This window comes from Psammomys obesus, unplaced genomic scaffold (assembly GCF_907164565.1).
Source record: "Psammomys obesus unplaced genomic scaffold, mPsaObe1.curated_primary_1811, whole genome shotgun sequence".
Classification (NCBI taxonomy): Eukaryota; Metazoa; Chordata; class Mammalia; order Rodentia; family Muridae; genus Psammomys; species Psammomys obesus.
The window spans coordinates 2,501,136-2,525,230 of NW_026596134.1; the positions used below are offsets into that span (position 1 = coordinate 2,501,136).

A 24,095-nucleotide genomic window follows, 5' to 3' on the forward strand; every position below is an offset into this window, starting at 1 on the left:
CAAAATTCATATGTTTAATATATACCTTAAACACATAATCTAGAGGCACGTTAAAACAATTTCCCCATTTTAGGGGTCTAGGTCAAGCGTAAAAGTTTCCATTGTGGTATTATGTTGATGTAGAGTTTGGATTTTCAGCTAATGAATGTTTATTCTGCATGTTCTATTTTTTAAAAATAAAATTTATTTTTATTTTATGTACATGAAAGTGCCTGAATGTGTATACTGCACAACAGTGTGCCCTGTGCCAGAAGAGAGCAGTGGTTCTCGTAGATTTGCAGTTACAGATAGCTGTGAGACTCCTGGTGTTGGGAACTGAACCTGGGTCCTCTGGAAGAGCAGCAAGGGCTCTTAACCATCACTTCAGACACCCAACTTGCATGTTCTAAGTAACGGTTGAAAATATCAGGGAAATAAAAATGAACAATCTTTATAGGATATTCAATAAAGGAAATATAGTTACAATTCTTCTAATCATTGTTCTAACAATTCCGAGTATTTTATGGTGATTGCACAGCTAAGTGTGCAGCACTGTCTTACTTCTGATAGTGATGAAACAGGCCACTCATTTTAATGTATGAGTTTAACACTTTTAGTTTAAGAGTAAAAAAAATTCACACATGACAACTATTAATTCTTAAGTCAGTACAACTGGTATGTATTTAAGAACAACAGTAGGAAGGCAGGGGCTGGGGCTCAGCCAGCAGAGTGCTTGCTTGGCATGCATGAAGGCATGGGCTCCGTCCCCAACTCATCACAAAACAGAGTACGTGCTTGTAGTTCTAGCACGTGGAAGGTGGCGACAGGAGTGTCATAAATTCAGGGCCATTCTTGGCTAAGTCACCAACCTGAGCTACAAAAGACTCTGTTTCAAACAAAACAAATCAAAAAACCAAACCAGACCAAAATAACTACTTTCTGAGCATGCAGTGGCTTGGGAGAGGACATCCCTTTCATGCACAGACCCTGGATTAACTCCCAGTACCACAAGAAAAGAAAGCAGAACAACGGTGGATCAAGAAAAGTACCTTATTTACCATGGGCCAACAGACAGTTTTAGGTAGATTCTGCATGTCGTATTCGCAATTTTTTGTTTTGTTTTTTGAGACGGGGTTTCTCTGTGTAGTCTTGGCTGTCCTGGACTTGCTTTGTAGACCACGCCTGACTCTGCCTCCTTAAACGCTTGGATTAAAGGTGTGCCCTACCATGCCCTGCTTTCCCAAATGTTGTACTCTGACAAAATTTCAACATAAAAAGGCTGAAAGTCTGGTCTAGTGAGTGGTTATTCCTAGATTCTACTCTCACCATCCTAACACATTTGTTTTGTCTAGCAGATTGATGGGGTAAAATGTGGGGGGTTTAGGAGGCTTCAGAATATCCCATCAGTACACTCTACCTCCCACACAATGGAAGAAAGCTCAGAGCTACGACACCTCCACTCCCTAGTCATTGCCATGCCCCATATACCAACTGATGCACAAAGGCACAGAACCATCACTTCTGCGGCTACCTTTACTCCTACATCCCAGTGCTTACTGCTGGGTCAGTTGGGGACAAGTGTCAGAGGAATGGGGTTTATTCTAGCAAGTAAAAACATAAGAAATGACATTCTTCTGATCCTAGGAGCCCCTGTAATTGCTATCAGCTTTCTGGCAGGCTGAAGAGCCTGGAGAAAGTGCCCAACAGTAAGGGCAGTGTGAACTTGCAAGGCAGGGTCAGCCCCACAGAGGAGGGAGCTGCACAAGGTTCTGCAACTGGAAAAGGTCCTGTCATCGATTAGCACGGTATCACACAGCTCTCTGATGGGAGAAAACTATCAAGAGGCTGTGAAAACACACAAGAGGATTAGGAAGGACCCAGTAGAGTTGGCCCTTTACCTGTGGGTCCCATGTCCCTGGGTTCAGTCAACCAAGGCTCAAAATGCTCCATCTCTGTTCAACATGTGAAGCCATGATCTTCTGAACAATACAGTGCAACAACTCATTACACAGCATCTGCACTGCATTAGGTGTAAGCATCTGGAGATGACTAAAAGCAGGAGGTAACTGAAAAGGATAGGAGGACATGGTTATGTGATACGAGGCCCTCATATAAAGGTCTTGAGCACCCCCAGATGTGTGAATCTCCTTGGATATTGAGAGGTGACTACAGTAGGGGAGCCTGGAGAGAGTGGCTGCATTCATTATGCAGACGAGGAAATGTCCCGACCGATGGAGCCTTGGATCCAGTGTGAGAAGGGCCTTGTCTTGGCAGTGGAAAGTTGTTGGCCCTGGGCAAGTATGGCTCAGGTCCTGCCTAATACACCTTAAAAACAAAAACCAAAAGGATCAAACTATTTCCATATTTATTAATTGCATCTCCAAGTGTGCCTCAAAAACAGTTAAAGGAAAAACCTACACAGGACTCAGCAGGACAAAATCTTCAGTTTTCCACACACAGATAAAGATGACCAGACAGGCAGAAAAGCAAAGGAATGTACCATTCTTCTGAACTGACCCACCCGACTGATGTGGGTCTCAGCAGACAACGGTGTTGAGGCTGTATTGAGTGCAAAAAGTGAGGAATAGACACAGAAGCTAAATCCAGTTACCAGAGATGACAGCCACAGTGGCGAGATGAGAACTACAGGGTGGAACATGCAACACCAAGAGAGAGAGCGGGAGCCTGAAGACAGAAAGAGGAGAAACAGGTAGGAAACCCAGGGACAGCAGAAAGCAAAGAAGCAGTACCAGTAAGTACAGCTCCGAGAAGCCTAACGTGACAGTGAGATCCAATACATGGCAGTGTCAAAGAACACAGTGGAGTCCAGAAACAGACTCACTAACAGAGTCAACTGATGTACAACAACAGCACAAAGCTGTTCCATGGAGACTGGCAGCTTCTTCAATGACAGAACAGCTCAACATCCACATGCTAAAAGAGCCTGAAGACAAACAGAACCCCAGACCTAAATGCAGACTATAAACCTGAAACAAACACACGAGGAAGACCTTTCTGAGTTCTTCAGACATGGCCTCACAGTATTAGCAATTAGAGAATGAGTCAGAACCGACTTCATTTAAATGAAGAACAGAATTCTTGGGTGTTAACACATGCTGGCCTCGGAACCTATTGCAACGTGCACCAAGTTTGTGAACCAATGTGTCAAAAGTCCATGTATAAACACAGCAGCTTACGGCCAATGCTGAAAGCAACCCAGCATCGTCTCCTGGAAAAGGGGTGAGCAGCTAGGTACTTGTATGGTGAAAAGCATAGCAAGCAGTTATAGGGAACTACTGACTTGCTCAACAAGATGAATATCAAACACTTGCTTAGCAACAGAAACCAGATCCCATCGGTCACATCAGGGCAAACCCACTGCTCAGATACCCTGGCAGAGACCATGGCACAGGTATATAGAAAGGTCAGTGGCTGTCAGACAGAAGGAGCCGAGTCAGAAGCTCCTTCAATTCCTGGCTCACCCCCACCCCTCACCCTGGTCCTTTTACTCTCTCCATTGTACTCCAAGAGCAAAAGAAACACCTAGCAGCTGTGATGGCTTGATACTTGCTACATTGAGCAGCCAGCCCTAGCCTTGCCGCCACCTTCCTGCTTGTGCCTCCCACGCACTGGGATTGCAGGGGTGAGCCACCATGCCCAGCTTTTAGCTAGCCACAGGAGAGCTAGCCCTACTGAGACGAAAGGAACAAACAATTCACGATGCACCTTGACTCACTGGGTACAGCCCTCACAGCATGCCTGTGAAGCCATGTATGACTAGATAAACTCACTCAGCACCCCAAGGGTTCTCAACAGTCTTCTCAAAGAACAAACCAAGACAAAAACCAAACCAAACCAAAATGAATTAGCAGGCTGGAAAGGGCCATAGGTAGAGTAGGGAGAAGGGGGAAGTGAAGAAAGTTTTTTTTTTTTTTTAATTTGTTTCATCTGTTACAAAAATAAGCATGTATTTCTTTTACTATTTAAAACCATCAAACAAGGAAAAATTTCAAAATTGTAAGAGCAGATCTCAAAAAAAAAAAAAAAGTTTCAAAGTGAGCTTGTCACTCTCCTTTAAGCCACATTATTGTGAAGCTGGTAAGACAAAAGCAATGAAGTACAATGGGGCCACGTGACGTAACCTATCCTGGGAGCAGGTGTTGGCGCCGGCAGAATGGAGACTTCAGAGACAAGCTCTCCTTCCTAATTTTACACGCTTTTCTTTCCTGTTGCAAAATGCCATCACCCTCACAAGTACCCCTTTTCACACTGGAGCAACAGTGCGAAGCAGAGGTGGGTGTCTGCCGTCAACCATCACGTGGCACAGGAGATGACCATCCTAGGATGTGGGTGTGAAAACATCGAAGGCCTGTTCCAGCATACCCTGAGAAAAGCCTGTAAGCTAATGTGTAATCAGGTATGCATCAGTGACTAAATTAATGGGGCAAGCTCTACAATAATGGGGTGAACTGGAAGCCTGGAACTCGTCCTGGAAACCAACACGAGTCCTACATGGGCAGTGCTACCATCCTGTCACACAGGTCCTTCATCTTAGGTGTTTGTTTTTTGTTTTTTGTGTTTTTTTTTTTTTGGTGGAGTTTTAAAGACAATAAATGTGGTACATAGTCATTGCTAAAATGATTTTAAAATTATCAAAACATACAGCAAAAAGGCATTTCCAAGGGCTCAGTACAGTTGGGACTGTACTCCTCTAGATTTATTTCATAATCACCTTAAATAAGTAAGCAATAATTCAGCCTCTGTTATAGGAGTGACACTTCTGTGTATTTCGTGACTCACTTTCTGTTTGCTATTTTGATTTCATCCTTATCAATTTATTTTTATGTCACAGATATAAAATGACACCTCACACCACGTGCTTTTAATATCCTAGCCAGTGTTTAACCTAATCTAACTAACTGTCCATGAAACAGTTTTGCAGTTTAATATCCTAAAAACAAGCAGACAACAGAAAAGTTGGGTGTGTGTATATTATGGGATGCTTCCCTGGCATGAATAAGGCTCTAGGTCCAACTTCTAGTACTGCAAAAACAAAACAACACTCACACTAAACCAAACCCCTAAAGCCACAGAAATTACCTAATTTCAAGGTATCAAGATCTGCGAATGAAAATTAAAAACAAGGGGCTGGAGAGTTGGTTCAGTGGTTAAGAACACTTACCATTCTTAGCAAGGACCCAGGTTTGATTCCCAGCACCCACATGGAGGCTTACCACTTCCTCAGGCTCCAGAATGTGCTGCACAGATATATGTGCGGGCAAAGCACTCATAAGAAGAAAAGAAATCTACAAAGACATTTTTAAAAAGTAGAAAACAGAAACAAAGTCTAGACTAGCCTGACTGAAAAGGGAAGATGCATTTCAGTGCCACCTGGTAGATGTGCTTTCTGCAGAGCCCTGGAGGGATGTTACTTTCTGGCCTCCTCCTGAGGTCACTGAGCAGAGATGACAATTTCTTTCTAACACTTCCTGTGTCATCATGTAAGGCAAAAGACTGTGAGTGCCTCTTGAATATGGAAGCCAGGGGCCAACCCTGGTTGTTGTTCCTCTGAGGCTCCATGCTTTTGTTGTTTAAAGACAGAATCTGTCACTGGCCTGCTACTCACTACTGAGGAGGCCAGGCCTGCTGGCCACCAAGCTCTGGGGAGTCCTTGTCTTTGTTTCCCCAGCACAGGCACTGCAAGTGTGTTCTACCATGTTCAGCTTTTTTAAAAATTTATTTTATTTTATTAACATGGATTGTGGGAACTGAACTCAGGTCCTGCTTGCTAAGCAAGCACTTTACTGAGTCATCTCCCCACACTGTGATAGCTTTTTTCTCTGCACTAATTTTCACTTAAGAGAACTGAGCTACTGGCCTCAAGTGACACCACTAGGAGGAGGAACACAGCAGAGACAAGAGTGTTCTGTCCTCACGTCTCTACAGCGCACTCTTTCCCAACACGGTCAGCGTACCTGCTCCTCGGGCAGGCAGGAGACACGTGGACCTCAGACCTGGTGTCCTGGGGCTACTCTTTCCCTGGAGACTGCAAAAGCCACTACCACATAAGGACGTCTAAGAGAATACAAAAAGCTGCACACTGAGCATGGGACACGGGCAGAGACAAAGTTGTCCCCGTGGTCCGTGGACCAAGCCTGAGCACACACAGCAGTGAGCTGGGTATCTGCACCTACAACTGAGTTGCCCTCCTACTCGAAGTCAGAATCCTGGGCACTAGCCCCTCCCCTATACCACATCTGTCCGTACCCTACCACCACCCACACCTGCCCATTTCTCTTGGCCATCCCAGCCAAGCAGTTTACTTCACTGCTTCTCTGAAATGCCTCAGCGCCTGTTTGTCAGTCAGCCTGTCCCATAGCACCTCCATGTCAAAGCCCTTCCTACATGTTCTCCGCAGGCAGCAAACCCAGGCACTGCGCTACTGGTGAGGTTCATGAGGATTCCAGGGGCCGGACTCTAGCGGCACTCAGCCCCAGCCTCTTTTGGCGCCTCAGGCCTTTGGAACATTGCTCCTGCCAAGCACCACCCTGCTCCACACTCTGACTCTGCGTGGATCAGCTCCTCCTGATGATGACAGCTCAGGTTCCCAGGGCGGCCCTCAGTTCTGATCTGTGACTATTGCTGTCTGGTCTTGTCTGACAGCACGCCTGGGCAGGCTCTGTGAGGGCTGGGACCACACTGCCACTTTCAGTGGAAGCACCCCAAGGCAACAGGGTGCCGGAGTCCGTAAGAAATGCAATATATGTTTCCTGACTCAGTGACTGCATGGGCCGTGTTCTGATTAGTGACCCAGCACAGGTGTCTGGGTAACCCAGGGCTCCCTGTGCAGTGAAGGGCCCTGAGCCAGCCAGTCTATTAAACAGTGCCCTAGCAAAGCCTTTCTGCCCTCAAGGTCTCCCTCCCGTGCCCAAGGCACTGTAGGAAGCAGCGTCCCATGCACTCAGTGAGTCAGGATCTCTGCTTTTCTTCAGGATCCCAACCTTCCTCTCAGAGAACTAAAGTGAGAAGGGTTTTGCTTTATTTTTACATAAATTAAACTCATTTGGGGCAGGGATGTTGAGCAGCTGCGCTTCTAACTGGTCTTTCAATCCCTTCAGCGTTCAGGCAGCACACTTGACTGTGACAGCATTAGAGCTACCGCAGGCCCAGGCCACCAGTGCCGCGGCCTGCCTCCTCACCTTGCCTGCACAGAAGGCGCGCGTGCACGTGCCGTGCTTGCTCGTCTCAGTATTTTTTGCTGTTCTCTAGAAAGCATGGCAAGTCCATGTTGGCCAACAGTCCCACCTCCTCGGTGCATCCAGCATGTCTCCAGGACTCGGGCCTGCCCCAGAGAGGAAGCCAGAGTTTCTGTTTAACCTCTGACAGGTACACCTGCCAGCAGCCGGGATGGCAGGGGATCGCCAAGTTCTGCAGGGCACCCCCAGGGGTACCTGGCCCTCTGATGACAGCTACTTTGTAAGATAAGAGCTGCTCTTTTGATTTTTGGAACCAGGATCCTGCTAAGCTCCTAAAAATTACCCGAGACCCAAAGAACATTTTGCCATTCTATCCATGAGGGTCTGTTGTGTGGGAAATTAGCCGAAAGTGAGAGTAGTAAATGTGTAAATGCAGCTTCCGAGAAAGCCAACACTCCCCTTCTATGCATCATTCACTGCACCAGCTCTAGTCCTCTCAAGAGCCCCGGCTAAAACCCTAGGCGTGGCTGTAGAGAGAACAGCAGGGCTATACTGCCTCACCCAGCAATGAACTGAAAGCGAGGAACGTTCAGCAGCCAGGTAAACGGATTTCTTTGGTACTACAACAAAAATGGACTAGTAGTCATTTGCTACAAGTGACGTGCTATTGGGGCAGAGACTCGAACAGGGGATGATCTATTCCTGCTTCTAGTCAAACCCAAGTGGGCTACACAGCTGTGAATAGATTGTTTGCCTGATTTTGATTACGTCATCTTGAAAATACTGATATGCTGAGTTATACTGATCCTGATTGACTTACCTCACACCCATACTACCAAGCCCAAATCCACTGGAAGTTCACATGCTGACAATAAGTATCATCAGTTATTTCCTGGAAGTATAGTCTCACTTTCCTTTTTTTTTTTTTTTTTTATTTTAGAAAAATGCCTGTTAAATACAGAAGTCTACATCATAGGTTTTTAACAGCAATTGTTCAGGCAGAAACAGTTTCCATGCAAAAGTGGCAAATTCTGTACCACTCCACTGCACACCTCTGAAGGCATTGGCTCAGGGCCCCTGTATACCGTGCAAACAACAGAGCCATCTTCCATAGCTCATCACACCATAGTAAAAGGTCATTGACGGAATGGCATTAATAGTCCACTATTTTAGCCACACCTACTTACTGTGGGTGTGTGGATATGAACACAGCAGTCAGTTTAGGGCCACTGGCTGGCTTCTCATTCTCAGATATTGTACCCACTACTGCCTCTGCCTCACCAGCACAATGCCAACATAGTAGAAGAGTAAAAGTCTTGGGTGTTACTATGGAAATATGTGACTTTACAGATTTTCTGAAAGGTCTTGGGAACCGGAAACCTGGGATGATCTGGACGAAGATTGGAAGCTTCGGGTCATAAATCCAGTCTTTTTCAGACTTTGAAAGGCTCCAGCTCTAGAAGGTACCTCCTTAAATAGCGCCCACAAGCAGTCTCTCCTTGATTACTTTTGAGCATCAGAAACACACTGCAGCTTAGTTTGCCACCTGCATTTTTGCCATTAGGAAATGTCCATGCCTGAAATTAACAGATTAACTAGATAATTTACTTGGAAATGTGTATGGCTGGTTATATGTCTATAGTGAATACACAATGGTGCTTTGCAATGCAAGCCTGAGAACCGGAAGGCCAAGTGTGCTCTCTGCATCCTGCTGCTCAGCACATTCCCCAGATGGGAATATAAAGTTCCTTAGTCTGGAAAGGGAAAGGGTCACACTAGCTGGTCTGTAGGGCTCTGCTTTGTATATGAAAATACACAGTGCACATGAAAAGACGTCAGACAGAATGCCAGTCGGAACCACAGTGAGTTGCCAGGCACCACTCACGAGGGCACTGGAACCAAACAAACAAGTAGGTTCTGGAGGTATGAAGAGATGCTCACACAAGACTAGAGACAGGAGTGTGAGCTAGTGCGGCCATTCTGAAAACAGTCTGGCAGTTTTTCACAATATGCAGCACACAGAACATTCCACTGCTAGGTACATACCCAAGAGGGACAGTTTGCACCGGTGCTGCTTCGCGGAGGCTTTATGTGTAAAGGCCCAAGTTTAAGTTGGCATGATGGTGCCCGCCTGCCCTCCCAGAAGCGGGCGATGGATCTCTGTGAGTTCCAGGCCAGCCAGGGCTATCTAGTGAGACTGCCTCAAAACCACACTAAAACAAACAGAAGAGCAGAAATAACCCTCATGTCCACCAGCTTATGAATGAGTGGATAGATGGCTCTTCCAGGGACTCAGGTTTGATTCTCAGCACCCACATGGCAGCTAACAACAATCTGTCATTCTAGTCCCAGAAAATGTGGCATCCCCTTCTGGCCTTTGAGGAACATGGTACACTGACAAAACAAAACACCCATACACATAAAATAAAAATAAAATTCAGAAATTTCAAGAAAATCTATCTATATAATGGGTTATTATGATAAAATTGTTCAAAAACTGAGAAATGAAATACAAGCATAGGCTATGATATGGGACTCTCTGGAAATGCTTGCCATGAAAGACATGTTGTATGAGACCATTTCATGAAATTTCCTGGACAGTCAATCTACAGACACAGAAAGCAGGTCAAAGGTTGCTCAGGGCAAGCAGTGCTGTGGGAGCAAGACAGGATTTCCTTTGGGGAGAAATGTTGTACCATTAGAAATGATGAGTGTATATACTCTATGTCAAAAACACAAATTCCTTAGGCAGGGGTGAACTACAAGATAAAGAACATCTTAACAGCCATTAAGAAGGCACACAGCATGCTAGTCAGAGAAGCAATGTTTGTACAGCTACACTGCTGTGGAGTCTTCAAAGTTAGTGGAAATTAATGTCCCTAAAAACAACAGGAACAAAACTACATATACTCCAAACAGAAGGAATAGTAGCAGGTACCTGTCAAGTATGGAAGAAGTGCTGTGTGAGTGGCCACCAGCCGAGGCTGACGGCTGCAGAGCTTCTCATTAGAATGGACCCAAAGCAGGACTCACAGAGATGGAGGCCTTGGTAGGTTGCCTAAATTCCACATATTCTTTTTGTGTCTCAGTATCACACACCATGGCCACAGCCCAGCCCAGCCTTTCTTCACTGTACTTTTCCTCACTGCTGTCTGTTAGTTTGAAATGTCCCCCTGGGGCATGTGTTTGAACACCTGTTTCCCAGCATATGGCACTGTTTTGGGAGGGTGGAACCTCTGATGTGGGAGGTGTGGCTGGTAAAAACGGGTCACTGGAAGTGGGGCTTTGATGGGCACAGGCTGGTTAGAGCTCTTTTGGCTTCCTGATTCATAAAGATGAGCACAAGTCACATTACAGACAGAACTGCCAACCGCCATGACCTTCCCCACTCAGGGAGTTTGTCACAGTAAGAGGAAGTAACTAATATACTGTCAGTGCATGCAGACACAGCAACAAGCAAGACAAGATTCCAGTCTCTCCCTGCTCCTGGTCTGCTCACAAAGTACCAGACAGACAGGAGATCGGGGAAGCCACACAGACAGATAGATGGAAAGACACACATACAGGCGCGCGCGCGCGCGCGCGCACACACACACACACACACACACACACACAGATATCTGACAGTCTGAGTTGTTCATGACTCTCTTCTCTCTGGATCTTCTCATCCACATGGGAAAGGAGCTGAAGTCACATCAGCCCTGTTGCTTTTCTCCAGTACTGCCATTGTCTAAAACACTACAGTATTGGCTGGCTTATTCCACCCTGTCTCCCACATGGCACAGAAGTGCCGGGAGGGCAGAAATGTGCTCTTTCTCCCCCTAAGAGTGCCCGACCACAGTGGTGATTCCAGAAAGGCCCGTCAAAATCTCCTGGGAGCCACCTGCTCACCAAGAGGGGGCATGATGCTCAGGGGAGAAAACAGAGGACAGAAGCAGAGACTCTAGCTAAAGCACCTGTGCAACAGGAGTACGAGCCATGACTAACCCAAGAAGCAGTTTCCAGAGCAGCCCAAGCACGTGGGTGCTGCCCCCTGCGCCAGTGAAGACAAGTGAAAAGCTGAGTCAAGCAGCTTAGCTCAAGGGTAGGCATTTTACCCAAACAAGGAAGATTCTTCCTTCTTGGTTAAAGAGTATAAATTAGGCAACACTGGCTGCCAAGACTGTTTAAAAACAGAAATATTCCATACTGTAAATGACTTAATTAACACACTTAATAGGTACCAAGAAAGAGATTTAATTTTAAAAGAAAGTTAAGTTCAATACAGTCATCTTAAATGAATGGAGAAAATGGATCTTAAATATCTGATTTAAGAACAAATTTAATAATCACAGAAGAAAATGAAGCTACACCCCTGATATGTGCCATCAGAAAAAGTTCTAAGAGGACTGACTACAAATGTAACATGAAGAATAAAACCACAAAAGCGGCTGTGAAGACACTCAATACTGTTCCTTGCAATTCCTGCCTTGAGGTCGACTTCCACAGTGTGAGAGAGTTAGAGTCAAGGGCAGAACAAGAGCTCTGACCCTTACCCCGGGCACGCGCTTCCTTCTGAGTGCTGGGATCTCCCTGCACATGGATGGGCACAATATTTACTTCTAAACTACACGAGGGCACCAACACTCATGTTACAGATGCTTAAGAAGTCAAGCCAAAGAACTCAGAGACAACATCACAGTGAACACAAACCAAGCTCTAACATTTTCAGGGTTAAATGAATGTGAACAGCTCCTCTCCCCATTAGGATACATGGCATTCATTCTTCCTGGGGCCTGTCCAAACCGTGGGGGAAGGATTTTCCTTGGTGTGGCTAGGATGGGCAGCTCAGCTGAGTGTGCTGTGTCACTTACCATGTGGACGACCTCTGGGTAAATGGGCTCCGTGATCACGTTCCGGTTGTGCGTGATATACTCTACCATCTCACTTAATGCGGCTCGTTTTACTTCCTTCCACTTCAGGTCACTCAGTGGGTCAGAAACAAAGTCAAAGAGGACACAACATTGACGTAGCTTCTGGATAAAAAGCTTCTCTTGATCCGCAGGAGGAACATCTGAAAGGCAAGACGGAGGGCAGTCACAAAGATGCTTAGCACACAGGGCCCAGCAGACACTGCTCAGCCTCTGAAGAGATGGGTGAGGGGAAGAGTGGCTAAATATTCCTTAAACAGTGAAGGGGTGTGTGTGGCCCACAGCTGGTCATTGCTGAGCTCACAGGCTGTCACAACCAACCCCTCTGAAGGCACTCAATGGACAAATGCTTTCTGAGCAGCAACACTCACATTCCAGGCCCTCAGCTGAGAAGAAAATACAAAATAAAACAAAACAAAAAACAAAATAAAAAGGTGAGAACAAGCAGCAGACAGAGGCAGGAGTGACCAGGTATGGGATGGGGTAGGGCTTCTGGCTCACCAACACACAGCAACTGCATCTGCCCAAAGGCCTGCAGTAAAGGTGGCCCTTTGGTGCCCCTCAAAGTCCCTTCCACTCCTCACTCTGGGTGACACACTCACAATGGCAGTAGTAACAGCCAGGCACTGTAATCATAACTGTGACTTCTTCAGTGAGCACTTACTTAAAGATACTGCGACCTTCCATTCCCTTTATAGTGAGACAGAAAAAATACCGAAGGAGGGTTAGAGGGTCACTGTCAGGCTGGCGAGAAATGAAGATAAACTGGATTCAAACACAGTTCCACACGACAGTCCAGGATTCTGAGAAGTTCAGAAAAATGTATCTACCAGTGTGAGTCTGATGGTTTCTCTGGGTTAAGAAGTGACCAGTGGTGCTGATGATGAGGGGATTCATGCACACACATGGAGCAAGTCAAAGGCTGGCACCATATTGTAGAGCATTTGTGTGCCTCAACCAGTCAGTATTTTCCTAGTGATTAGCAAATGGAACTATGATACTACTCAAGAGCCAAACTATCACTTCAAGTATTCAGGAGACCATTGGATTGTTATAGAATAAAATGTGCCTGCAGCTCATCTGTTTCAGTCACATGCAGTGGTTCCCCTCAAGGAACCACTGACTACGTTCTGGCAAGATGTTCACAATTCTCTGCAAGGGTCTCTCTCAAGACCATACCTTCCTACATCCAAACGAGGAATCACATGGCCACAGGCTGGTACAGAACAGATGCACAGGGGAGAAACCAGTCACCCATCAGTAAACCAGACATTACAGGGAGTCCCAAAATAGAAAACCAGGCCATTCTTCTCTCTCAAGTTTTGTTTTGGAGAATATATCAATTATCATAAAACTGTTAACTTGTCTCAATATATATATACATATATAATAGATTTATTGCTATTTTTAAAAGATAAGTTCTTGGAATATAGCCATGGTTAGCTTAGAACTTGATGGAGGATCAGGCTAGCCTCAAAATTGCAGTGACCCTTCTGCCTCTTTCTCAGGTGTAAGGTACACAGGTATGAGTCTATAATTCATTACATTTTTAAATGACTTATAAAAACATTAAATGTTTTTCTTTTTGAGTCTCCCCCTCTGGTTTAATTTCAAATGTGGCCATAATGGTAGATGAACTTGCATAACTCCCTTTTGTGAGTGTGAGGCATCCTGAACTTTTCTGTACCAGCCTCCCCAGCAAGTGTCTCCACACACTGCTGTCCCTCAGCTCGCGTCCTTCTTGACAGTCCTCATGTACCACCTCTACTGTCAGCTCCTGATCAGGTACTCTACAAGGCCCTTCCTTCCTTCCATCTAGCCATCCATCCTTCCTTCCTTTCTTCCGTCTGTCCATCTGTCCGTCTGTATGTGACTAGGCAGCTGTTTTGCTTAGGATTGCTCACTTCCTGCGTGGATGCCATGTGAGGGCAGGTGCCTTCTGACTATGACTTTTATTTATCTGAATCTTTAATGGCTAAAACATCAGCGAGAACAGGCACGCAGGCACTGCTACATGAATTCCATAACCCGTTTCAAACCACACAGAGATAAAAAGCCCTGAAGCAGGGTAAGGAGGCTGGAATGTACACCTGATAAATGACACCTGAGAGAACATGAGAGCCACCTCATGTCATCACAACATTGAAAGCCTGCTGGCCATCTGAACACCCAATGCTTTTCATGGAAAGGGTTGGTTTTCTTACTAGCCTTTGACCCTCATCAATTCTACACCTTTGTTCACATTTCAATTTGCCAGAATGCTTTAAATAAACGCCTAGTTGTCACAGCTTGTCTATGTAGATTCTGTGGTCCATTCATCTTCGCAGCACTACAAAGAACTAAGAAGCCTACAGGTTAAGCTGGGCGGTGGTGACGCACACCTTTAAACCCAGCACTCGCAGAGGCAGAGGCAGGTGGATCTGAGTTCTAGGTTAGTGTGGTCTACATAATGAGTTCTGGGCAAAGAGGCTACACAATGAGTTATGTCTTAAAATATTAATTAATTAATTAAATTAAATAAGAGCTGGAGAGATGGGCAGTGGTGGTGTACACCTGAAACCCCAGCAGTCGGGAGGCAGAGGCAGGCGGATCTCTGAGAGTTTGAGGCCAGCCTGGTCTACAGAGAGTCCAGAACAGCTAGGGCTACACTGAGAAACCCTATCTCAAAAAAAAAAAAAAAAAAAAAACCAAAACAAAACAAAACAAAAATAAGTAAGTAAATAAATAAAATAAGGGTTGGATGTTTGGCTCAGTGGTTAAGAGCATTTGCTGCTCTTGAATAAGACCAACATTTGATTCCCGGCACATAACACATGGCAGCCTGGGATCATCTGTGTCCAGTTCCAGAAGACCCAAAGCCCTCCTCTGGACTTTAGAGGACACAAGGCATGAATGTGCTGCAAAATACATATATGCAGGCAAACACTCATACACATAAGATAGTAAATAAATCTAAAAAACATTTTTAAATTAAAATACTTCAGTTGGCTAGTATTTAAAAGAACAACAGCAGTGAAAACAGGGCTGCAAAGTTAAAATAACACACTTCCTGTCAAATATTTCCATGTTTTAAAAGTCCAGGTTAACTTAGGTCTTCCTGGTCACTTTTTTTTTAATCCTCTTTTCTGCTGTGCTAATAGGGTAGCACAAGGGGGTAGAGACGGGGTAGAGTGTTAGAGGACCATGCTTCATCCTGCATAGATGAACGTTACCCTCATATGTGCACTAGTGCTCAGCCAGACTGGGAAGCACAATGGGCACACACACGTGCAGCTTTATATATAACCTCATGAAGGGGAGCAAGGAGAATGCCACAGGGAGAGAGCCGTCATTCCAGGGATGGGCGCTGATCACCAGGGGCTGCTCAAGATGCACTATGGGGTTTAAGAAGCAAACAGAGATGCACTCACTGCAGTGCGCAGACAAGGCCTGTGCTCCAGGCTGTCTTGATGATTGGTTATGGTGAGCTAGGGGCCTGGAGACCACTGCGGGCTAGTGAAGAACACTGCAGGTTGTTTTTGAGTCCTGACAGTCACTAATACAACAGCCAACAGCACAGACAAACTTGCAGTGTGTCCTTAATTCACAACTCCAGGCACAGATTTTAACCCAACTCGGGAACTGTGTGACGGAACAGGCTCATTTGACTCACTGTGCCAAGGGGCATTATGTGAACACCGACTTGAAAAAAAAAAAGCCAAGGGACACACACACACACACACACACACACGGACCTGCAGGCACACATACACACCATACATATACAGCACACAAAGCAAATACCAACCCCAAGAGCCAATCCTTCCTCTACCTGCTGCCTGTCATCAACACAGCTGGAGCACACACGTCCACCGAGTGCTTGTGTGCTGGAATGAACACATCTCAGAAGACCAAGGCAGGAGGGCGGCTTCACATTTAAGCCAGCAAGTTTTAGTGAAAAGGAATCTCTGGTCAGGTGTGATCTCACCATGTAACACTGGCTGTCCTAGACTTGCTCTGCGGACCAGGCTGGCCTCGAACTCTGAGATGTGCTTGCCTCTGCCTCCCGAGTGCTGGGATTACAGGTGTGCCACCATGCCTGCTGCTCTGTAGGTTTTTTAAAAGATTTACTTATTTTTCTGTTGCATGTGTTTTCCTTGCATATTCATCATGTGTGTACAGTACCATCAGAGGCCAGAAGGTGGCGCAGGGTTCTCTAGAGTTACAGACAGTTGTGGGTCACTGTGTGGGTAACTAGTTGAATCCGGGTCTTCTCCAAGAACAAGTAGTCTTAACAACTGAACCGTCTCTCTATCCCTCTATTTCGTTCTTTTTTAAAAATGTTTATTTTTTAATGTATATTAGAGTGCTCTGTTTTTATGCACACCAGAAGAGAGAATCAGATCCCATTAGAGATGGTTGTGAGCCACCATGTGGTGGCTGGGAATTGAACTCAGGACCTGTGGAAGAGCAGCCAGGGCTCTTAACCGCTGAGCCATCTCTCCAGCCCCGTATTTCGTTCTTTAAAAAGAACAATCCATGAATCACCTGAATGACCATGTCTACCTGGTAAGGTAGACACACCGCAGTCTCAGCACTCAGAAAACGGAGACAGGAGGATGGACAGTCTGAGACTACCCTGGATGAGTCCCAGGCCCTCATGCCTGCACAGAGAGGACCCTCCTCTGCCAGCACTGTCCCTCCTTGTACCACTGCTGCCTTAAGAGTCCTTCACCCTCACAGCTGGACTGTTCATGAACCTTTACTTGTGCTATCCAGATTTGGAGAACATATAAGTTTTCAGCATGGAGTATGTTAGTACAGAAAAATGAACTATTCCTCTACTCAAGTTCTCCTTTCAACAAAGTCTGACAATTTATAGTTAAAATATGTTAAATGTTATATTCTGGGGGAGAGAGGGTTCTTGGGCTTCACTATACTCTGATGCTACTGTAAATGGTATTCCCGAAAAGATTAATTTCAGACTGCTGTTGCAACGCAGAAGAAAGCAACCTGTAACTGGCCACCCTGCTTAGCTGATGGCCTCTGACCCTGACTTTGTAAATACTACTTTCAATGTGCAAGCCTCATGGTGCTCCTCTTTCCTGTGTGTCTATGCCAGCCAGGACCTCCAAGAAGCACTGGAAGGAAGTGGGAGAGGCTCCTTTACCTTCCCCAACCCCCATCTTGGAGATCACCACAATCCATTGTTGTAGGAGGCTGCGCTTAAAGATACCTGTGTATTCAAAGATACTCCAATCTACATCCTAACAGTTGCTTCTCTGAGCCTAGGTCAGGAGAATCTGCATGTTTGGAGTACAGCGGGCAGGAGTGGAGGGGCGGTCTTGGTGAAGGACTACGGTGGGAGGAGCTACTGCTCCAGAAGCAGGACTGCTTGAGCAGCTTCATTAGACAGCTGAACTGTGGGTGGCACTGCGGGCAGAGGGCTGGACCCTGGATTCACAGCAGCACAGAGAGCAGGCCGGCCCTTCTACTCTAGGTTGGCTAGGACCAAAGGTCCAGGAAAAACAGACAGACAGATAAGACAGGAAGAAGTTAAGTAGCATTACACACAAAACTCAGGTAAACTGGAGTATCACTGACTTAGATTTAAAAGGCAAGAGCTAATGTCTTAAAAAAATATGCTGGTTATTTTTTTGTCAACTTGACATAAACTTGGGTCATTTAAGAGGGAACTTCAACAGAGAAAAAAAAATGCTTCCATTAGACTGGCCTGCAGGCAAGTCTGTGGGACCTTTTCTCGATTATGATTGATATAGGCAGGGTTCAGCCAACTGTGGGCAGTACCAATCCTGGGGCAGATAGTCCTGGGTTTTTGACCAAGCCATGGGGAATAAGGCAGTAAGCAACATCCCTCCGTGGCTTCAGCTTCAGCTCCTGCCCTGAATTCCCCTCACGATGGACTGTGCTGGGGACATGTAAACCAAATCGACCATTTCCTCCTCAATTTGGTAATGGCAATAGAAAGAAAACTAAGACACTACAGAAGAATATCTTAGAAGACTCTCCAGGCATACCTTTAATCCCAGCACTTGACAAGCAGAAGCAGTGGAACTCTGGAAGTCCAAGGGCAGCCAGGTCTACATAGCAAGTTCCAGGTGAGCCAGGGCTATACAGTGAGGCTCTTGTCTCAAAATTGTGCATAAATAAAACAAGGGAAAGAACTAGAGGACTTTAGACACAAAACCCAGAAATCTCCAAAACAAAACAAAACACCTCACCAAGAAAACCACAGTAACCCTAAAAACTGTCTTTACCATCACCAAGGAGCTGGATCTGTGGTCACATGTTTGTAATCCTAGCACTCTGGAGCCTGAGACAGGAGAATCACAAATTCAAGGCCAGCTTGGGTTACACAGCAAGTCTGTGGGTCAGTGTAGGCAACTGTTTCAAAAACCAAAACAAAACTACGACCAGACACTACCAGCTAGTCAAGAGTTGGCACACGCCCAGCGCCAGGGGAGCAGCGGAACAGCAGCCAGCAGCTCACACCCAGCCCACTGCTCCATGGGCTGAGCACTGACTGCTGCTCTGGAGGACGCCTGTGCCCTAGCAGCTGGACACAAGCCTTGGCACATCAGCATCCACGCAGCACATGCACCCGAGAGAACGCCCAGCAGCGCTGCTCTAACAGTTCATGTCCACCACTGGGGGACGGGACAGGCACCCTGTGGCACTTGTACTATCATAGAACTATGGGAGTGCATGAAACCAGCCAGACAGATGTGGATAAATCTTAACAAAACCCTGGCATGAAAACAGAGACGAAAAGGAGTTATTTTCCTTTACTTGGCACACCTGAATCTGTGAAGGACTTTGAATGTCTGGCCAGGGTGGGTTTCTGTTTTATAACTACTTACAGTACTTTAGTGTAGCTGCTTCTTTATGTGAATTATATTTTAAGATAAAGAATTAGGTATATATGTATTTGAAAAAAAATTAAAAGTACAGTAAGAACAAATAGTGGGGGCTGAAGAACTGGCTCAGTAACTAAGAGCAGGTACTACTCTTGCAAAGGACTTAAGTTCGGTTTCTAGCACCCAAACTAGCTGATCACAACTGTCTGTAACTTCAGCTCCGGAAAGCCAATGTCCTATTCTGGCCTCCACTGGACTTTACATGGTTTCACAGGCTCATCTTTATTTAAAAATTATACAATCAAGATAAAAACTTGAGCGACTTCTGATTTTTTTTCTCTATTTACATAATGATCTTGTCTTTCATTTTCTTATTTCTACTAAGGGTTGGGAATTAAGACACAAATGTACAAGATAATAATTCTGATCTGGTCTTTTGAATACAAGATGAAAGGAGAGAAGCAACTCCTCAAGTAGCTCTCTGCTTTCCACACATGGATTGTGGCATGCCTGAAACCACACGTATGCAGGTATATATACAAACACTAAATAAGATGAAGCATTTTAAATTTGTGATTTGGTCTGTTTACTGATCTAAGAAGCATGCTCATGAACCAACAGTGGTATGGAAGCAGGCCCCGAGGCTCAGAACTGGTCCTGTGTTAAGGATGTCAGAATAACTCCAGGAGGAGGTAGGCCACCTCGGCGGTAAAGCACATGCCTAACATGTTGAGGATTGGGGTCCAGTCTCAGCACTGTAAGAAACAAGGACTAGTAAATCCAACACGTACATGCAGGCACTGTGCCAGCACTGATGCTAGATTACACCTCGCAATTTAAACCATGTGGAGACCTGAGAAGCAGTATGGGGACCCAGGTGAAGGTGATCCACTATGGACTGAGGGTGGCATGACCCATTTGGCTCCAGGAGAAGGTAATCCATGATGAATGGAAGGTGGATGATCATCTTTTATGGTTTGGATATGAAGTAGCTCTCCCCAAAACTCACAAGTTAGGAGTGTGGTCCTTCAGTTATTTTGGGACATTCTGGGAACTTTAGGGGGGTGGGAGCCAGCCAGAAGAAGCGTGCCTCTGGTCCTTGTGGCATTATCTTCCCTGGCTCACTGCTGTATGCCTCCTTTCTGCTTCCTGTGTGCTGTAAGGCCACACAGAGCCTCCACACAGTCCCACCACCAGGATTGTCTTTCCAAATTCATGGACAGCACTGAATCTGTACAAGTAAAGAAATACCCTCCTCCCAAGAGTCCCGTCAGGTGTTTTGGCTTTGGTGAGGAGAAGCAATTAAGACACAACACACTCTGCTGTTCAGGAGAAGCAGGAGTCACAGCTAGGGAGGTGTTTTAACTGTGGGGTGCCTCAGCTATGCCAGTTAGAGAAGACTACCTAAGGTAACCAATGTTCCAAGTGCAGGGCTTAAACCTAAGGGACAAACTGGTGAGTTCACTCGGAAAGCCAATGTTCTTCAGCAAGACACTGTCATGACTCAACATGACGCCTACTTCAGGGTCTATTTCCTGTGTTACCCACACTGGTGGTGCTCAGTGGAATGTCTTCACAGAGCAGGGACTTTGCCTTGGCTACCACCTTATTGCTAGCATCTCCCCTGGTCTTGCACATATCTGCTGGAACAGATCAATTTGAGTGGAACACGCTAAGGCCACTGAACGAAGACACCATACTTTCATATGAACTCACAGCCACACTACATGCATTGGAGCAGAGCAAGTGCCCATGTGAGCCTTAAGAAGGGTGAGGGCCTCAGGGCACCACCTGTTCTCCACATGTGTCTCCTCCCCCGGGGCCACTGCAGCCAGGGCTCTGTGCAGAAAGACCTCAGAGCTGTGGGAAGACAGACTTGAACCACAGAGGCTTCGCAAGCAGATGAGTGCTGCTACTTGATCTCGGAACAAGCTCTCCTTGGAAGAGACACTGAGTTAGGAGCCAGAGCAGGAAGACCTGCTTTAGCAAAGAGAAGGCCAAGCCACAGCCTATGCCCCTGGCTTAGGCAGTCACCATGCCTTAGCTCTGCTCCTGGGGTGCTGGCCTGGCAGGCTGTCATCTGGGTGACAGTGATCTCTTTTGCTAGTATTTTAGAGGTGCTAGGGATAGAACTAGAGGTTCTCATGAATGCTAGGTGAGCACTGTACCCCAGCTATATGAACTTGAACTTCATCTTATGAAAGCATTATCCGATAACATAATTTATGTACAAGTGACATGACTAGCTAACCTCTGACATGACCTCTTAAAACGGGCACTGAGAAGCTATTTTTGCTAAAAAGCACTGACTCCTCACTTGGGCCCACACAAAAATCAAAGCCTGACATTTCTGCCTTCGTGTGGTGTCTGCCTGTCTCTTTGTGTGTGTGTGTGTGTGTGTGTGTGTGTGTGTGTGGCTGAAGGTACAAAGAAAAGTTATTGTTGTCAACCGTCTCTCCAGAGTGAGGTCTGGATTTCTGGAAGAATAAAACCTCAAATGGCAGGACTGCCGCCCACCTCCATGATAGCTGAGGGCAAACCCACAAAGGAGAAGGTGCATGCTAGAGCAGAAGTGATCATCTTGCAGAAACCAGACTGATCCCTTCAGGTGACGACAGGGACCAGACTTCTCCAGACCACCTTGAAGAACCTGAAACAGACCTCAGCTAGGACTGCTTGACTACACAGCCCTCTTACCACTTGCCCCAATTCTTCCTCAGTACCCCTAAAGACAGGCACGGGGTCACCGAATCCCTATATTTATTCCGCTTTCCAACATGGCCAACTGAATAAATCTCTCTGCTTTCCATCATTACTTCTGGTGGAACAGGTGCCAAGGGCATGCTTACTGGGGCTCCCAGAACCCAGGCTTCTGCTTTACAAACACTGCTCACGACTTCAGCACTTACAGTACTCAAAACCATCAGACAAAGATGTGATATAGCTAGCTTTGTTTCTCTTACCAAGATAAAATGGCACAATAAAAAGCAATTCAGAGGAAAAAGAGTTTATCTGGCTTACAATTCCAGGTTATAATCAGTGTGTGGAAGTCAAAGCAGTGAGCCCCATCCACGTCAAGAGCAGAGACAAAGAATGTGTGCATGCCTATTCCTTCTGCCCGTTGACACACAGTCCAGATGCCCTGCATAAAGAATGGTGATGCCCTGCATAAAGAACGGTGCTGCCTATGGTGAGCGCCTCTTCCATCAATTAACACGGTAAACAAGACACCCCAGCACCACAGACTCAGCACAGGCCAGTCTGATCTAGGCAGTCCCTCACTGACACTCATGGGCAATCCTGTCAAGCTACAGTTAAAGGGAACCATCACAGCATTATTTCGGGTGGTGCTGGGAACAGACCCCAGGGCATCGCACCTGCCTGACTGCTGAGCTACACCCTCAGCCTCCAGGATCTAAGCCTGAATTCCCTCACATTGCTGTAAATGGGATGACTTCTCATGCTCACAATAAATCTTTCTTCATTTCAAAGCACACACCTCTGCTTTGCCCATTCTAAAGTGTGCTTCCCATGTTAACACTCCTAAAATCAAGCGGCATCTTTTTCTTTATCTGTAAGTAGTAGCTGGATTCTGCACCAGCCTAACAAAGTAGCTCGCTTCACTATACACTCCCCGTTGGGTGTCTAAATGAGTACCTTTTACCTCACTTTCCCCTCAGTTTACATCTTACTTGACTCACATGAATTATTTCTGTAAGGACTTTGGTAACCGTGTGGTTCTAGGAAGAAGGCAGGAGCTGAAGGCTGCACTATCAATAGAGTGTGACCTGTCCTCCGAGGCTAGGGTTTGCTTGGTGGTATTCCAGGGGAAAGAACAGAGAGGCAGCAAGCAGCCTTTGCTCTTGGCTGACACTATCCTTCCTCTGAGCTGTGGAGGTACAATTAGGACAAAGTGAGAGTAGGGGTTCACTGGTATGGGTTTGTAAACATTTGGTAGTGAAGACTGGGGCAGGTTTCCACACTGCCACTCTCGTCTCAAAAGCTCCACTATGCCACTCCTTCCAACTTTCAATCCTGCGGCTGCCATGTTGTATGCACTGCTTGCCCCTACCCTCCTTGCCATTGCTGGTCACTTGAGTTTGAGGCTGCCCATTCCTCCCACTCCCACAAGCCACTCCTGACTAAAGCCTCAGGATGCTCCCTGGGGTGCCTGTTTTCATTTGTAGATGAAAATGGGGCACACTCCTTCCTTATCCCTCGCCACTACTGGTTCTTCTGAAATTACAGTGCGATTTAATAAGGCAGCCATTTCACTTGAAGCCAAGTTCTAGTCCATTCATGCTCTTCCCTGCACAACAGGGAGGGGTGAGGAGGGTGGGGCAGGGTGGAGGAGGTCAGGTGGAGATAAGGTGCAAGTCAGGGGAGACTGGTCTCCTTGGAAATTGTAATTCAGCTAAGTGAATTTTCTACTAAAGACTTGAAGAACATAGAGGGGACAGGCTGATTTCTAGTCTATGACTTTCCTGTAAGCCCCAGCAGGCGGAAGCTCGCAACCTCCCATGGATGTGTACACACAGGGCAGGACCCCCACCTCCAGGTGCAGGTGACACACAGGAGGAACCCTGAGTCCAGAATGCTCACCAGTACGCAGGGGTAGAAGGGGGATTCAAGCAGCTAGTCCAAGGGAAGACTCGGCTTTTATTTTATTTTTTTTAATTTTTTATTACAATTTATTCACTTTTCATCCCAGCTGTAGCCCCCTCACTCATCGCCTCCTAATCCCTCCCTCTTCTCCTCCTATGCCCCTCCCCCAGTCCACTGACAGGGGTGATCCTCCTCCCCTTCCCTCTGACCCTAGCCTACCTATTAGGTTTTATCAGGATTGTCTGCATTGTCTTCCTCTGTGGCCGGGTAAGGCTGCTCCCAGCTCAAGGGGAGGTAATCAAAGAGCCAGACACTGAGTTCATGTCAGAGTAGTCAGAGACAGCCCCTGTTCCCCTTAATAGGAAACCCACTTGGACACTGAGCTGCCATACTGAGCTATCATGGGCTACGTCTGTGCTGGGGTTCTAGGTTATCTTCATGAATGGTCCTTGGCTGGAGAATCAGTCTCAGAAAGACACAGATGGTATATACATGAGTATGTATGTATGTATGTATGTATGTATGTATGTATGTATGTATGTATGTAT

General features: G+C 46.2%; 1 protein-coding gene across 9 annotated transcripts in view; it reads right to left on the reverse strand.

The window, feature by feature from the left end:
* The window catches only part of Ppp2r5c (protein phosphatase 2 regulatory subunit B'gamma), a 129,264-nt gene that overhangs the window by 41,060 nt on the left and 64,109 nt on the right, over positions 1 to 24,095 (reverse strand). For all 9 annotated transcript variants that reach the window (XM_055592720.1, XM_055592722.1, XM_055592727.1 and 6 more), the window contains one exon: positions 12,029 to 12,228. In XM_055592720.1, coding sequence (XP_055448695.1) covers positions 12,029 to 12,228 — 200 coding nt within the window. The remainder of the gene's footprint in view (positions 1 to 12,028; positions 12,229 to 24,095) is intronic.